This window comes from Mus pahari, chromosome 5 (genome assembly GCF_900095145.1).
Source record: "Mus pahari chromosome 5, PAHARI_EIJ_v1.1, whole genome shotgun sequence".
Lineage (NCBI taxonomy): Eukaryota > Metazoa > Chordata > Mammalia > Rodentia > Muridae > Mus > Mus pahari.
The window spans coordinates 32701468-32720025 of NC_034594.1; the positions used below are offsets into that span (position 1 = coordinate 32701468).

The following is an 18558-nucleotide window of genomic DNA, read 5'->3' on the forward strand; positions in this document are numbered from 1 at the left end:
GTATATATTAACTACACTTCAGGCAGGCCCCAGGCCCAGCAGTAGATGGCCAACACAAAACGATCTCAAGGGTAATTTTGTAGACTGGGTATTTTTTGATCTTATTGGTCTTTTTGTGTATATTTTGGTTTTTGGTTTTGCAGGGGTTTTTTTGTGATGTATTTATGTGCTTCTTGACTCTTTGTATCTTTAAAGAGCAAAAGCACAGCCAGAGCTAGAGAAAGCATGAGAGCATGAGAGCGCAAGAGCCTGAAATGGAGAAAGGGGGTGTGTGAGGTGGGGTGGGTCAGGAGCTAGGCGGGATCTGGGAAAGGGGAAACCATCATCAGAATACAATGTATGAAATATTTTTCAATTTAAAAACTCATAAAATTCTGTGACTGCTACATGACAAACTGCAGACTATACTATTTATGAATAGAAAATTTTATGTTATTTTTACCTGTAATGACCAGCCAGAATGACAGGCCACCCCTTCACAAGTTATTTCCTAAATGAAGGAAGGGAATGGAAAGGAGAAAGGAAAAGCCAAAATGAACGGGAGCACTGCAGAAGGGGCTGATTCTTGCTACTAGGATGGAAGAGAGGGTGGGTCTCACACAGAGGGAAGCAGGTGCTCTGGCCTCTGTAGTGCCATGGATGGCTGCCTCAACAGAGTCAGTACCTTTGGGACGGAGGCCAGAGACTTAGGGAAGGCATGCAGGTACTCTGCCACTGAGCTGCATACCAGATCTACTCTTGTATCACATCTATTCTTTGTAGAACTGAGGAGTATTGGAAACTTTAAAATGAAAGCTGGGGGAGAATTGACGGGCATGGATTTGATCCAGTGGATCACGGTCTAAGGAGTTCTGGCAATTGAAACCTAAACATTTTGTTTTTTAAAAAAGCATCTGTGTGTCTGATTCTAAGTAGAGATCAGTTCTTTCTTGGCACATTTCGGTTTCTGACATCCAAGTCAACGTAAGTGACTTAGAGCAAATGAAAACTGCCATTTATAAGATAAACAGCTTAAAAATCTCCATTACGCTAACAGAGAACTCACTCTCTGCATGTTGGACATTGCCCTGAGCTCTAACAGCCATTATCTCAACCACTCCTCATAACAGTGAGAGGCCACTGCACACTTTTACTGACAGCCAGCAGAGAATGTCTGTCCGCAGGTCTCAGGCGTAGTTTCTGAGATCTGCTCTAAATGGATTCCATAACACTACTAAAGAAAACTTTAGATGAAACTTACTAACCATAACTAATAATCTGACAATTTAGGACACAGAAGGCAGGATAATGCTTAAGGAACCCTCCCCACAAGGCAGCAATAGAGAACGCTGTTGCAAGGATGAGAAGGATGAGGGTCTTGAGCCTTCCCCTCCTGAGTCTGCACTGCCCCCGAGTTCACGGAGGCTGGAAGCATCTTTTCCTTCTGAACTCGGAACTTATCACTTATGGAGTACCAAAGAATTCACTTATCTTTAAATGAAATAACTGTATCGTCTACGTAAATCTTAAGACAATTGTTGGAGTGTGAGCCTTATTTGTATAATATTTCCAAGTAAGATTCTAAAAATCTGACATTTATGGAATAATTAGCAGTTTGAACACTGGCTATTTCATGTAGCAAGTTCAGTCCTTAAAAAGGTTATGAGGGAATAGAGATATCTCCATAGTTAAGAACACCAACTGCTCTTCCAAAGGACCTGGGCTCAGTTCTATGAGCACCCATAGATGGGTTCATCATTCTATTTATAACTCCAGTCAGAGAGCTCTGATACTCTCCTTTGGCTTCCACAGGAACTAGGAATGCATGTGGTACAAAGACATACAGAAATTAAAAGTCATGACTATTGTATTATGGTTATTTCTAAAATATGAAGCATATCTTTATTTCTTAAGAATATATATGCACATATTTCTGAAGTCGATGATGTCATGCCTCAGACTGGCCTCGGAATCAGGAGGGGAAGGAGGGATCTAGTCATAAAACAAAACTAGTTTTGGAACTAGTCGTAAAACAAAATTGACCATAAGATGATGGGACAAAATGTGGTAATGGGCTCATCACACTGCACCTTGATATATATTTGGAGAAGAAACACAACCTCCATCCTCCCTTAAAGAAGCTGTCATCTGTATAATGTTTGATCTTTGCTGGTTTTAGAAGCATTTTTCTAATACAGCTCAGAATTTTAGGAAACCTATGATGGCTACTGGTGTTAATAATTATCACTACTATTTTAAGTTGATAGTTTATTTCTAAGACTGAATTGATGAATTTTATGAAGATATGAAAGAGTTAATCATATGTATCATTTATGAATGGATTATATTTAAATATTTCCCCAGATATTTGACAGAGTTTTGAAATAATTAGATAATAATAAATGGCTGAAAGTCTAATTTTATCCTTCATTTTCTGGTGGACCAGGACATTCAAGATGCAGCATTTTGTACTGACTGATTAACAATCTTGTGTAGAGTGCTACCCACCCAGCATGACAGCCATCATCCTTATTAGAGCAGCTGTGGCTGCGTGCAAGTGAGCCTTAAGAGCCAACATTCTCTCTGCGGGGGGAAGGAGGAGAAAGGTCACTGGACTCTTGCTAAGGTTCCAGCTCCACTTTCCTCACTTCTCAGGAAGCTGTATGCAATTCTGACTTAAGTGCAACTGCATCACAGAGGTGCCCAAGCACACAGCGGGGTCTCCATCTGTACAGTTGTGCTGGCCAGGACTGTTTGGTGGTGCCGCTGACTTGGGATCATGGAGCCTCCTGTAAGTAAACCCTCATTCATGCTCTTTAGTTAAGTAAATTTACTGGTTCCCCAAGCTGGACTCTGATTTGTACATTGGTCTGTCTTTGGTGCCTTACAAGGAAGGGGTACATGTCTGTTCACATCTCCCCAGGGAAAAGTTCCGATAAGTGGAAGCTAGCTACATATACCCATTAGATTGTTTTGGGACACATACTTAGATCTGAAGATACAGGCAATATTTTAATCAGAACAAATCTCTTATTTACAAACCCCAAACACCCACAACAACTTACAACTTGCCAATAAAGTTTAGATAGTACAAGTTATACTGACTATATAGGCCTATACACTAACTTGGTTCTGAAACTCCAACACAATCTTTTGTACTGTGTATGTCATTTTAGAAACCAATTTAACAGGGAGAAACAGTCAAATTTTTACAAAAAACCAAACCAAACCAAACCAAACCAAAAGCAGCCACTATCACTTAACTGCTCTAGTGCAAAAGCTTGGAAAAAAATGCTGCTCCAGAGAAATTCTTTAACATATATTAGAAGAAAGGAATAAGAAAGTGGAGAGTCAAACTGAGATGAAAGCAGTAAAGGCTTCTATCAAATAACCAAGGAGACAGAACACAACAAATATTTTCAAAACAAAAATAAAAAAAAAATAATACTCCACTATCCAAAACAACAGTGAAAAAAATGATACCCAAAAGGATACTTCAGTGAAGCTAAGAAGCATTTTCCACTTTCTTCCTAAACGTGAAGTTTCTAAAGCTCTGAACCCATCAGTCATACAGAATGGAGAGAGCTGAGCATCCGGGCACATGTGCTCTGGAGACTTACTTGTGTTTTTCCTCTTCACTCAGTGTCTCCCATTGTGCTTTAATTTGTTCTGTCGCATCCTCTAAAACAGTCTTGGGATTCTCTGTGAGGAACTGAGTACGGTGGTCTTGAATGAACAGGGCACTGGCCGACATGGGCTTCTTGACTGCTCGATTGCTAATTAAGTCATAGGCTGTAAGCTGTCCAGATCTGCTATGGATTACATTTGATGTTCTGCTACATGGACCATCACTGAGATTCGCTGGTTCAAGGCTTGGGTGACTATTGGTCACTTTACATGCTAAGCTCTTTTGTGGCACTAAAATTTTCACAGGTTCGATATTCTCTCCCATCGAATTACATACATTTCCTTTGCTCCAATCATCTGCACAGATTTCCAGAGCTGTCTCAGGAAGTGCTTCCCTCCCATCTCCACCACGTCCTCCTGTACCATTCCTGCCATTTTCTCCTTGGATATGCTCAATAGAACCTACAGAATGAGTTTTACTGTGTTTACTCTGATTAGCCTCTGATGATAAATTATTCATAGGGATATTTTGAAATGTGTCCTTATTAATGTCACCACTAAAATGATCATCACAATAATTGCCTATATTTATCTGTTCATTTAAATGATGATCAATGTTTTTTCTAGATTCATCCTTTTGGAAGTGAATAGCAGAAGTATCAGCATTTGGATAATTACTTCCAGATGATTCCATTTTATTAAAAAGCACGTCTGTTTCTGCTGTTTGACTAACAACCATGCTGGCTGAGGAAACATCTACTCTGTTATTTTCATAAGACTCTGTAGTGGGTAGTGGTCCATAACAGGTCATCATCAGATTTTCAAGAGCAATTAAAACAGATTCCTAAAAATACAATGAACAAATATTAGGACGGATACTGTGAAAAGGGGCACTATCCAAAATAATAACAAAAATTTTAAAAACTAAGTCATTTTAATAAGGGAACAGTTAGGACTGCATAAGTTTATAGCATAATTACATATAGAACTTTATTTGAAAAAAGATTACCTTATTTTGTAATAACACTTGACTTTTATCTGGTGTTAGATTTATATCCACCTCAGCTGATGGAACATCAATTTTCAGAAAGAAAATGGGATACAAGCGGGTAGACTCCTTTAGGCACTTCAGATTATAATAGCGTCGAATTAACTAGAAGTATATGCAATGAATAAAAGACAGAAGTATCCTGTTATTGCTAGCTTTAAATAAGAACTCCAGCTCCAGGGGATCTGATGCCCTCATCTGGCCTCTATGGGTACCAGGCACTTGGTACAGACATACTTGCAGGACAAATACCCATACACATAAAATAAAATTTAAAAAAAAAATTAAAAACTCACTGAAAGTGTATTAAATTCTTAATCCAAGGGGTATTTTTCTCTCTAGAAGTGATTACCTTTAGTATATCTTTTTGATGTACTGGTCGACTATTAATAAAGATGAAACTTCTCTCTGGGGTTGAAAGACTTGTGGACTTGTGGTCTGCATCATGCTTTGGGAAGAATCCACTTAGGTAAATCTACAATTGTAATACACAAGTACAGAAGGTGTAACATCAACAATAAAGTTCTAGAGGCCTGATTACATACAGTGTATTAGAAAGTGTACAAAATTGGATATTTTATTTATTTACATTTCAAATGTTATCTCCTTTCCCGATTCCCCCCCCCCCAGAAACCCCACATCCCATCCTCCCTATGACTAAGCATAATAAAAAAAGACGGAAAATTTCATTTTCCACAAGTTTTACTTAGACAACTTAAAAATGTTGCAGCTTTTGTTTACATAAAGTTAAAGGCAAATTATTCTGTTGTTATATACTTGTCTATAAAATTAAGTTCTAGATTTTAAAATAATACATTATCATCTTTATAGATATTTTCAGTGTTATTATGTCCAGGAGTTATTTATTTATCACTTGAGATTATGATAGATTAGGTAAACTGACTTGTTGGAATATTTCCAGAGAAGTTCAGAAATTCACTTGAGAGTTGGAGAAATACGTGTGAAATGGATTGATTTTAGCACTAATTTCTTACTGTTTTATCAAGGTGGTAATATTATCTATCTATCTATCATTTATCTATCTATCTATCTATCTATCTATCTATCTATCTATCTATCTATCTATCTATCATCTATCTATCTTATCTATCATCTATCAACTATCTATCCAACTATCTCAGATTTCACATATGTATGTTTATATTATAACTATCTATATAAAGTCAATCTATAAAATACAAAAACAAGAAAGTATACAAAATAACACATGAGACTTGTAACTTTAGGTCATATACATGACGTGAGAATTAATGTTGAGTAACTACTTAAGAGTACTAAACCAGTAAAAAAACATCTTATTAATGGCCCTAGCTTCACATTTTTAACTATCAGGACAAATACCCTTACCTGGTTTTATTTTAAAATGTCTTTCCTCATACAGTGATTTCACCCCCTTCCCCTTACTAGCTGTTTGTCTTTTTCTCTTTAACTATTATTTCCCATTAAAAGCAGCCATTTCTTTGTTCTTAATATTTTTGAAGCTAACAGTACTGGGTTTTCATTGCTGTGTTTAAGAAAAAAAAAATTGTTTACTTTGAGTTAACTCTAATTCCCTCATGGCTAAATACTGGTAGTATACTATAAGTTATCTCTATGATTGCTCACAGAACTTCACTACGGATCTTTTTGTATGATTATTTACACACTGTACTTTTCTCCAGTCTACAAATATATCAAGAGAAGGAAGAAACTGAAAGATACTAGAAAAATTGACCAGAAAGAAAGAGTGATTTAAGAGATTAGAAGGCAGAGTGTGTACCTGCTTCTACCTTGGGCTAATTCACATAGCACAGAAAATTGTTAAAAAATTTCATTCATTGTAATTCCCCTTCCTCCTACTTTGCATTCATGGTATGTGTGCACGTGTGTGTGTACACACATGTATGTATATTCTGGTATATAATCTTATATGGAATAAGTCAAACTTGCTGAGCAACTCTAGTGGTAAGCATTAAGCTTAGGGTAAGGAGTATGTGTTATTTATAGTCAAGCAGTAACCATGACACTTGGTAACAACACAACCCGTAGGCTGTCACCTATGACTGTGGCTATCCCTGCTCTTGCGAGTAAGTGCTTAAGGAGATGTAATACCAATTTTAGAACACTAAGTGCATTACTGTCACAGTGCCAATGTCTACCAATTTGGAAAAATAAGTTAATAAATCTGGATAATCCATTACAAGATGATACCACTTAATTAACTGTAAAACTTCACAGCATTTATAAATGGCTGGATAATTTACCATGTAACATGAGACTCTTCTTCAAGCACCTGCTGGGGAGCAGGAAAGGCTGCTCAGCCTCTGGAGAACTTACTGAGTGTTTGGATTAAAGAAAAATACATAGATGAGGAGAGAAAAAAAAAAAAAAAGGAGAAGAAAAGTGTCCCCTGTGCCCTAAAATGAAGGAGACCACAGAGCCAGGGATTTCCTTTCCCACCACTGTGATCGCAACTGTGTGACTACTGACTTCTAGACACTGGGCTTTAAAAATGAGGACAATCTTAAAAATAATCAAACCATGTTAAAGTTACATGGGAAAGTCAGGCAGTCACGGTGCATATAATGCTATATAAATTAATCATCAGATTACTTCATAGAAAAAGAACAATAACAACTCCCCCAAATCAGTTCAATAGCGAAACACTCATAGACTGTATGAGATTCTGTACCTCAACCAAAAAAGAAAAAGAAAAATCCCTCCAAATAAAATAAATTCCATCCTTTCAGCTTCTTCACTAGCTGTCACAAAACTAGCTCTCCTCCAGTCTTCTTTACAAACTAGCATCTCTCACCGGCATGGTATGGCATACCTTTAAGGCAACAATCAAGAGGGCAGAGTTTTGACACCAGCCTCATCTTCACAGCAATGCAGCAAGTTCCAGGCCAGATGGGGCTATGTAGTGAGACCCCGCCTCAAAGAACAACAAACACCCAAGAAAGTGGCTTCTCTCTCAATAACTAATGCAAGTCTTTTCTCTTTTGACTATGCAGGCCTGACATCAACAACAACCCCTTTAAGAAACATCTTCCTAAAAGAACTGACTTCCTTCTCCCTCTTTTGTCACATGTCCCCTTCAGTCTGATTAGTTGTGCTCTTTCTTTTATTTTTATCCTTTAAGGATGATCATGGTCCCCTGAATTCCATCGTTAGGCCTCTTTTGCTCTGTAGTTAATAGGAGTAATTCCAATCTCACCCCTAGTTCCAATAGCTACCCACCACTAATACTAAGATAGCGAAGTTGTAGTTATTTCTTGTATCAACTAGCTGTCACAAAAATTAATTCACCACATTAAAATGTTGTAAGATATGTTATCTAGTTTTTACCCCACTCTGCAACTGGCAACTTTTATATTCTCTACCATACTAGGAAGTCATAGTCTGTCAGAGAAATATATTCTTTACCTTAATTATAATAGTGTAAGCCTGACTAATCTACTAACCCTTGCCTTTTCCTTTGTCAAGTAAAGCTCTATAATATCATACACATATATCTAAATACCATATAAATACTAACATGAAGTCATTTAAATGCTCTGCTCAGGATAGTGGAACAAGTTCATGTGAAAAACCCTTCTCATAAATGCAAACTATATAGGGGTGATAAAAACCAACGTTTAATTTCAAAAGAATTAACACCATAAATGACAGACAAAGGTAAAGCTGTATGTGTAAACTACACAATGGGGAGTGCCAGCTGGAGAAAGAGGTCTTCTGTGATGATATCAGAGACAGGATGCCTCACTGGGAGATTAAAACCTTGCAGAGGATTGAAATCAGTCTTTCCACTTGGAACATGGAGCTCACATAACACCTCCCTGGAAAAAAACAAAATGACTTACACATTGTGACCACTGTCTATGGCTGCTTGCCAGGGTCACAGGAAGAATAAAGCCAATTCCAAAACCAAGAACCAGGCTAGGTCAAGCTGCAGTCACGGAAGAGTCTGGGAGTACTGGCAGGATGAGAGGCATGAACTACTAATTTAACACCTGGACTCACACTGGGATGAGGGAAGAGGTAGGCACGGGACTGTAAGACAGAATGTAAGCATGGAGAACAAGACGGAATGACAGAAACAAACCATGATCCCTAACCCTGTAAATTAAAGTTTCAAGCCACATCAAATAGAGGAGAATAATTGGAACATTGAAAATGATTCTGAAGGAAATGAACATTGGAAATGTTCTGAAATTAAGTGTTGTAACATGGAATTTAAACCAAATAAATAGCATCAATTCTATCAGACCATAAGTAAGCAAGCAGGGATAGCTACGAATAAAGTTTAGAAAAAAACTGAAAATATATTCCAAGTTCTGAAAAAATACAGTTTGAGGAATAAAAATCAGGTAGTAACAAGACACTCTCTCACCTCGGAGGCGAGCTAAAAATATCAAAGAGAAAAGAGATGACAAGGAGGACCTGACGACCTGACGAGACTTTTCAAACCAGGGGCTCCGGTGGCACCCCGCTCATAACAAAGATTCTTCCGAGAGCCAACCACATACAAAAGAGACCCTGTCACAAAGGGAAGAGATAAATAGATACTTGGTACCCAACATTCCCAATGGCCAACCATTCCAGTCCAAAAGGGGAAATATGTGGGCAAATTTTACCATAGAAGATACATACTGGGGGACAGAATAAAGAGAGAGGTCATAGCCAGTACCGGGGGGAGGGGGTGGACTAGGGGGTGGGGGTGGGGAATATGATTGGTTTTGACCAAGAATGAAAACCACTCACGGAAATTCTGATTCCGTGAGTATGGTGTGTTGACGGATGGCTGGTGGAACAGAAACACAACAGCATGACACAAAGCAAGAACAGCAGAGAGAACTGACTGAGATTGCTTACAGACATTCCAAAGTTAGCAGACATTCTTCAGCACTTGAACTAGAACATTGTTAACACATGTATTATACATTCTTCCATGCAAAACTAAGCATGTGAAGACAAAGCAAAATTCCTGTTGTCTATGAGAGATTACCAGAATTCTTTATATAAATCTGTCTCCAAAACCAGGGAAAAACAAATCAAAACAAAAAACAGAAATCAAATTTTAAAAAAAATTATCTGGTAATGTCTCAAAACAGAGTGAAAAAACTTACCCACTGCAGGGCTGACTCATGAGAATCTCAGTCACATATCCAATAAAGGTCTAGACAACTGCTTTCCACACCTGAATATAAGGACTTGGTAAAACTATAGATCTGCCTCAGTTGACCTAAGAACAGGCCTTTGACACCAATCCTAACCAACTTCCATGTGATACCCAACACTACTAGCCTACTGATCATAGCAGGATGTCTGGAGTATCTAGAATACAAGCACACACACGAACAATCAAATCCCATGCTGGGCAGTGGTGGCGCACGTCTTTAATCCCGGCACTTGGGAGGCAGAGTCAGGCGGATTTCTGAGTTTGAGGCCAGCCTGGTCTACAAAGTGAGTTCCAGGACAGCTAGGACTACACAGAGAAACCCTGTCTCAAACAAACAAACAAACAAACAAGTCCCAGGAAAATAAGGGAAACAAGGACAATTTAGATTTACGCTGACTATTCCAACTCACATACCATAAGCATCCTAACACTAGAGAACCAGCAGGCTCAAAGTGATCAGACACATAGCAACAAATAAAAGGTCTCTTGCCTAAAGAAACTACATAGTGACAAGGCATCACAAATCAAGTACAATTAATGTAACTTTGTCTTTGAAATTAAAGTAAAGGAAGGCAGGAAAAGAAAAAGGAAGCTCCCAGTGGAGCTGATGGAAATGGATGGATAGGTAATGGATAGATAAACAGATGATAGACAGGCAGGCAGGCAAGGATCGATCACTCAACATGAACCTGAGAGTCAACAGCAGGCACAAACAGACATTTCCAATTAAAGTTTCCACAGAGCAAAAAAGACAGAATCAGAAGTCTGGAACAAAAGGAAAAAGGGAGAGAGAACCAGAGATTTAGAGTAACAAGACCTTCTAGGCAAAACAAAACCTGTCACCTGTGAAATACTTTAAAAACAAACCTTTTCTTTAGAAATATTCAGGCTTTTGAACATATACACACATACACACACACTCAGACACATTTTAAGGAGCTATAAAACAGCATTTAAATAAAATACTCTTCGAAGCTAAATACTCTTGCCTTTTTATGTAAAGTACAACAAAAGAATTTGAAGATATAAAGACATAGGAAGATGGAAACAGTGAGAAATAAGAGGATGAGAGAGAGAGAGAGAGAGAGAGGTGTCTCCGGATTGAAAGCATTAAGTCCCTGGCACAGTAGTGAACATAAATAATCCTTATAAAAATCATGTGTGGGAAGAGGTAGGCAAGCAATACTAAGAGGATATAAAAAAGCTATATAGAAACCAACTGTTCTTTTAACTTACTAAATATATAATCTAAAAAAATAATCTTTGAGAAGAGATGCCCTCCATGGCATGGGTGATGCTCTCCCAGAAGCCATGCATTAGTAAAGGAACACCACAGTACCAGCTTTGGGACACTTTCTACCAGTGAGTGGTCAGAGAGGCCCCAGAGGCACCAACAACACACACTATGGGGACTGCTTTTGGTTGCCCACATGAACTCAGCTGTAAAGACTGCTAAAGATTATATACTATGGTCACAGGGCATAAAAATTAAGTTGGAGCTGAGCTGCAAGCTCCTTCCCTATTGTCCAGCTGTCATGGTGTCAGCGTTGTTATATGGGTTGGGGTGAGGGTATTATACGGGTTGGGGGTGAGGGTATTTTACGGATTGGGGTGAGGGTATTATACGGGTTGGGGTGGGGGTATTATACGGGTTGGGGTGGGGGTATTATACGGGTTGGGGTGAGGGTATTATACGGGTTGGGGTGGGGGTATTATACGGGTTGGGGTGGGGGTATTATACGGGTTGGGGTGGGGGTATTATACGAGTTGGAGTGAGGGTATTATACGGGTTGGGGTGGGGGTATTATTAACAGTTTTACCAAACTGTGAACACTACCAGCTACAACAAAAACTTCAGAGGCAACACACAGCCTCTAGTGTTATGCTGGCAGGACTGGGATTGAGACAAGCAGCCATTTTCTGATTGTATTTGAGGCCTGTCCCACAACAGGAAACTCATGCCTAGCTCTGTAAGCCTGCTGAAGGGCCCTTGGCTGGGAAACCATGGCCTTAGGAGGTTACGGACTACTACTCCAGCTGTGCTAAAAAGCCATGTTGTCAAACTGCCCTCTACTACTGTTTGCACTCCTGGATTGTGCTGCATCTAGACTTCATCGGAGGAGCTTACTGGAATGGGATGTTAATGCAAAACTCCACAAAAATGACAAGAGGAAGTGCTGGCGTGGTATTGGGCCCAAATAAAACTACTGTATCACCCCACCAAGGCTTAGGGGCCATTACACAAGAGGGGGCAGAAAGAATGTCAGGATGAATACATGAAAAAGAAAGACGAGAAAACAAAAAGACTGTAGAGAACTTCTGGGTCTGTGTTCATTCAGAGATGATACACCTAACCCTCAAGAGACTAGAGCCCCCAGGGAGTTTAGAGGTCAGGTAGGGTGGAGGGTAGGGGCATCCATGTGGAGATGGCATGGGGTGGGGAGGAGGTGTGGGATGTGGAGCAGATGGAGGATGGAATGAGAATGGAGGATGGAATATGGAGTATAAAAATAAATTAAAAATAAAATAAAATTTTAAAAAAGAAAAAGAAAAGACAAGTTGACTGACTATTAGACATTAGAATCATTAGTAAACGTAAGAGTTTATATGCAGTAGAACACATAAAACACAAAGGGCAGGAAAAACAACTTGAGTTTTGAGTAACTGATGGGAATATAACAAAGGATAATATATTCAGTTGGTAGAGTAGGAATATTCTCATTTGTGTAGCATAAGAGAAAATACAGGATCTTTAAAAAAGAAATGCAATCCTAGTGTAATGCTGGGCTGTATATTGATTTTGTATAGCTATAATTATATTCCATCTAAGCTGAAACTTAATTGGGTCTTTATAATTAATGTTTCGAGCAAAGATGCAGACAAATAAACACATAAACATAATAAAAGCCCACAGGGCTGGGAACAGAGGCCAGTGGCAGAAGGCCCACCAGTGCTGTGAGGTGCTAGGTTAGACCCTAAGCTCTGAGAAAGAAAACTATATATGAAATAGGATAAAGCCAGGACTGGCAGCCCAAGCCTGCAACCCTAGATCCTAAAGGACGGGGTGGGAGAACTCTTAAGTTCTACAGAGTTCACACCTCTGCTGGGCACCACAGCAAGACATGACTGAGAAATAAAGATGGGGTGGGGGAGGGGAAGGACTTGGAACACAGTCAGTGTACGAGTGACTGCTGCACACACCAGGCTCCAGGTTCAATGCCCAGAAGAGTGTATGTGTATATGTATGTATATGTGTATGTGTACACACACACACAAACACACACACCTCATGAAAGTATGAAGGAGGAGCAAGTTAAGTGAGGTAGCAACATCTGGAAGTACACAGAGCCAAGTGGCACTATCTAAAGCTGAAAGACCAACAGAAGGCAACCTGAGCATATAGTCACAATCAGAAAGACAAATAAAGGATAAGCAAGATCTGCTCTTTTTTTCTATAATGTAAAGAGAAGATCCTAAATTGAAAATTAATTTTCAAAAAAAAAAAATCAACTTAAATAAAAAGGAAAGCAGGGCAGGACAGGTCGGCTTTGCATTCTGCTGTGTGCCTTACAACACGTCTTACTGAGCCCCTGCCTCACCATGAGTGGGAGAGCTGTGAAAGGTGAATTTTGCTGTGTACCTGAGATTCTTCACAGCGCTGCTCAACAGATTCCATGTTGCCCATCACAGCAGTTCCCAGAACAGACATTAGAGCCATCCTGTGATCTGGAACTCTACTTTTCTGCCAAATAACTGCCTAGGGACAAGAAAACATAGATGTGTTGTAGTACAATTAAGACTTAGTAAACTTAAAAACTTACAATGTTCACATGTTTAGCATTTATCCGCGAAGTTTTCTATGTCATTCAGAAGGCACTCATGAGCTGTGGTCTAAAAGAATAAACCCTGGTTCTACATTTTAAGCTGCACATGCAGAAATGTGTAACCTGATCAACCCCCAGTCCTTTCCTTACAATTTCACAAAATACTCTAACTCTAAGAACTTCAAAGTATATTTACAATTAAGATTTCTCCCCCTCCATAGAACTGACAGCTATGCTGTAGGCTTACTGTAAATAGTTACACCATTGTGAAAATTTAAAAAAAAAAAAAGTACTTTAAAATGATGTTTTCAGGTAATTTTAGTAAACAGAGAACTTATAATTAACTGAATCTCACTTAACTAAATGCTGCACAGTGAGTAGATCCATTTTACTACTGCATATTGTAGGTAGATCAAGAGATTCAGTCGAGAAACCACACCAAAGGTTGCTGTGTCCAATTAGAGTTGAAAACACTTAAGAAATTGTCAGTATAGAAAACATTCACCCATCCATCAAATATTCACCCAGTCTCTTGTATGTCCTGATGAAAATTTTTGAGGAACTTAAGAGAAAACATTATCAGCATCTTGGGGACAAGAAGAGGGGGAGGGGAAAGGAGAGGTCACAGAGAGTGAAGAGGAGAGACAGGACAGTGTCATGCACAGAAAAGCCTCTGACAGCAAGTAGTTTTTTCTCTGCGGCAACAAAGAGGTGACCACTGTAATAGTCAGGAGAGTGGCCACGGTTCTAGAAGTGCAAGCAGGGCCAAACTGCAGTAATCTGGGTAGTGGTCAAATAACAGGCTCATGCATCTCCCTCAGGAGCTCTGACTGATAGGGCACTACCGAAGGCAGAGAGGTACACTAGCCAGTCGGTGTGGAGGCCTGAGACACGTAAATTCATCGTGTGTGTGTGTGTGTGTGTGTGTGTGTGTGTGTGTCGCCCAGCTGAGGTAGTCTTTCATTTGTTTATGCTATCCAGAAAAACAGAACCAGTATCAGAAAAAGAAGTTTTTAATAAACCAGGCTGCTAAAACCATGTAAATAAATTTTGCTTCTCAATCCAATGTAGAACTTTGACAGCTCAATAAACCTCTATACTCTTTGGGAATTTTCTTTCTTTCTTTTTTTTTTTTTTTTTGAAAAGTACAATAAATGGAGGAAGAGGTTTATTACACACAGGGTAGGGATATACAAATACAGGGAGGAGAAGAGAAAGGGAAAGAGAGGAGGAGTGACCCACACTGTGCACCCAAGCAAGTCAGTCAGGGAGTCCTGAGCAAGGTCAGGGACACGCTGTCAGGACGTTCTCCTGGTAGCATGCACGGTAAGAGCAGGACGGGAGGATGTGCTCTTCTGGAATCTCAAAGGACAACCACACAGTGAGACAAATGACTCAGGAGTGTAAGGGAGGACCTGTGCCCGTTCCAAGAGTTCCACTTATACCGTCAGACAGTTACAACGAAGGAATAATTCACTGCTTGCTAGGCACCTCTGATCTATAAACTAAGGTATATTTTCACAATCATTTCAGATAGCTATTATCTTGAGTAAACCAAAGCGCAAAGAAACCAACTTTACTAAATAAACAGTCAGTCGTGGAACCAATTCTATAATCTCCCCCCTAATTTGGCTCTAAACCTATTTTTTATATTCCAACATTTTTTTTTTCTAGTCAAAGAAAACAGTAATTTAGGAACCAGCTTGGATTTAAGGAGTTTAAGACTCCTTCAAACAGTAAAGTATTTGACTGACAAATGCATTTTTTGATAATTACCATTTGTGGCCATGTGATGTCCCATGGAACTTCTAATTACTGTTTAAATGAATTTATTTTAAAAAGTTCAGGGAACACATTGCTGACTGATGGAACAGTATACACGAAAATATGAAGGCACAGAATAGGCTGGAAATGAAATTAAATGCATGAGAGCAACATCCTGAATGGCGCGTTTACTGTTTCTGATATATAATACTGGAACAATCTTAACTAAGAACAAAACATGATCAGATGTGGTTTTGCAAGAGTAATTTAGTGAGACTTGAAGTTAGAAAAACAAAAACAAACCACTGTTACAGTATTTGTCCAAGGCAGCGATTCCCAGCCATGATCATGAGAAACTAATAAAAGTCCATTCACAAAATGTGCCCTTAGATCTCTGGGAACTGTGGTTTCTGCTGTACTCACTGTGGTATGGTTACTTTCCATTCTTGAAAATGCGGTGAAATACAAGCTCAGAAAAACACTGACATAAGAATTATACTTCTAGTTTGCACATTTATTCATTTATTTATTGACTGTAAAGGCAATTCCCTTGTAAGCTATGACATTAAACCCGAGATAAAAGAACCAGCAAGAGGGAAAAAACACAGTGGAGCAAGCTAAAGGACGTGAAAGAGATGTTATATGATGTGGTGACTTCAGGTGCTGAAGATAAGTACAGTGGAGGCTTTCCCGGCTTTGGCCTGAGAAGCTGAAATGTCAGGAATAAACCCACTCAGCAAGATAGCCCAACACTAGAACAGGCTTGCTGGCAACAGAAAAATGATGCACTCGGCTTGTTCAATGCTGAGTCCCTAATATCAAAGGCAGCACTGGATTCCACAGATGATCCACTAAGGCATTGGTTCTCAACCTGTATGTCATGTCCCCTTCACAAGCGAACCCCAAGACCTTTGGAAAACACAGATATTTACATTATAATTCCTAATGGTAGCAAAATTACAGTTATGAAGTAGTGATGAACATAGTTTTATGGTTGGGGGTCACCACAACATGAGGAACTGTATTAAATGGTCACAGCATTAGGAAGGTTGAGAACCAGTGCTCTAAGGAAATATATATTGAAGTTTTCTGGGGAAAGCTGGAGCTACAATTAGCTTTCTCCCTGGTTCCCAACACTAGGTGCCCTACCCTGTACCTGCTGATAGGTAGACTTCGCTGTGTTACTCAAGGAAGTTTGAAGCAGTCTTTGCTTCCTTCAAGTAAAACAGTTTTATTGGGCTGTAGTTTGTTGCATAGTGTGCTTACAGATTTGTAGCATTTGTACAATTTTAGAAAAAAATTATCACTCCAAACAGGAATGGCCTTTCATCTCTCCATAACTACTATTCTCTTCATAAAATTCCCTATGTTTCGACTGTTTGGTTTTTTGTTTTGTTTTTGTTTGGTTGGTTTTTTTTGTTTTGTTTTGTTTTGTTTTGTTTTGAGACAGGGTTTCTCTGTATAGCCCTGGCTGTCCTGGAACTCACTTTGTAGACCAGGCTGGCCTCGAACTCAGAAATCCGCCTGCCTCTGCCTCCCAAGTGCTGGGATTAAAGGCGTGCGCCACCACCGCCCAGCTTGTTTCGACTGTTATATGAATGGAATCACACAGTATGGAGTATTTTATTAAGGCCTTGCACAATGTTCTGAAATTTCATGAGTGGTGTATAACCCTATCCTTTTCCAGTGGCTGAGGAATATTCATGACACATGTCTGATGTATTTTCATAAGTGTATGGTTATTTGGGTGTTTCCAGTTTGGACCATTATGAATGATACTGCTATAAACACTGAATTTTTTTGTGTGGACATGTGTCGTCTCTCCTGGACAAGTGCCTAGGGCATAAGTGCTGGGCCATATGGTATCCCTAGGCTTAGGGTTTCTACTGCTGTGAAGAGACACCATGATCAAAGCAACTCTTATAAAGGGAAACATTTGATTGGAGCTGGCTTACAGGTTCAGAGGTTTAGTCAATTATCTTTATGGCAGGAACCATGTCAGTGAAGACAGACATGGTGCTGGAGAAGAAGAAGCTGAGTTTTCTACATCTAGATTGACAGGCAACAGGAAAAGAGAGTGACACTGGGCCTTACTTGGGCTTCTGAAACCCAAGGACCATTCACAGTGACATACTTCCTCTAACAAGGGCACATCCACTCTAACAAGACCCCACCTCCTAATAGTGCCCACTTCCTGTGAACCAATGGAGACTATTTTCATTAAACCAGCACAGCCGAGTAGCAGATAATCTCTATGTGCATTAAGCTTCAAAAAGAAAGAAATGCTGGCGGTGGCTGCTGTTATAGGTACAGTGGTGACTTAAGGGGAAATATTCTAAATAAGAGAGTAGGGAGAAGGTTCCGGACAGTCTACAGCTGTGTGGGAATGAAATGCCCCATAACAAACTGATGCACAATGAAATGTTAGTCACAGAAGCTGCACCCTTCACAGCTGCACCAGCTCTCTCACTCTGGCATAGGAAAATTGACTTCATATTCTCATTCCCCCCCCTCCCCCTCCCTCCCCCCTGCCTTCCATGTGGGGGAGATTAAACCCAAGGGAGTCGACACATGCTGGTCAAATACAGAGTCTCATTCCTACTATCATATCTACATAAAACTGTGAGGAAACCACTTCAATTGTCTGTATCTGAAATATAACTATGAAGCTGTGATTCCACACCATGGACCTTGGCTGATGTCAGAGAGCTGCCTTGTGAATGAATCTTAGTTGCTGAGTAATGCCAAGGTTACTGTCTCACTGTTGGGTTTACTGAAGTCAGTATATAAAATGACTTTAGGAAACTGGTTTTTAGAAAATCAGAGCAATATAAGAACAATAAATATGTTTTTATTTTTTTCTTTACCGTGATGTGAACACTGCTGTATGTGTGGAATAATTTAATCACTGGCAATTACTATGAACTGCCATGTGTCTGCAAGGGAATCAATTTAGGGGCATTGCCCAAACTGAGTATCATTTGGCCCAGCAATGAATAATACAAACATCTGCCAACAAGAAAAACTTCCAGTCTTCCCCAGAAAATATTTGTTTTCCATACTGTAATGGTTTGTATATTCTTGGGCCAGGGAGTGGCACCATTTGGAGGTGTGGCCTTGTTGGAATAGGTGTG

At 39.5% G+C, this 18558-nt stretch overlaps 1 protein-coding gene across 4 annotated transcripts in view; it reads right to left on the reverse strand.

Annotated features, from left to right (window-relative positions):
• Pms1 (PMS1 homolog 1, mismatch repair system component) overlaps positions 1-18558 on the reverse strand; it is a 110033-nt gene that overhangs the window by 14093 nt on the left and 77382 nt on the right. For 2 of the 4 annotated variants that reach the window (XM_021198758.2, XM_029539403.1), the window contains 4 exons: positions 13477-13593; positions 5007-5129; positions 4616-4759; positions 3600-4450 (listed from right to left, as the gene is read on the reverse strand). In XM_021198758.2, coding sequence (XP_021054417.1) covers positions 3600-4450; positions 4616-4759; positions 5007-5129; positions 13477-13593 — 1235 coding nt within the window. The remainder of the gene's footprint in view (positions 1-3599; positions 4451-4615; positions 4760-5006; positions 5130-13476; positions 13594-18558) is intronic. The other 2 variants (XM_029539405.1, XM_029539404.1) reach the window with 2 other exon arrangements.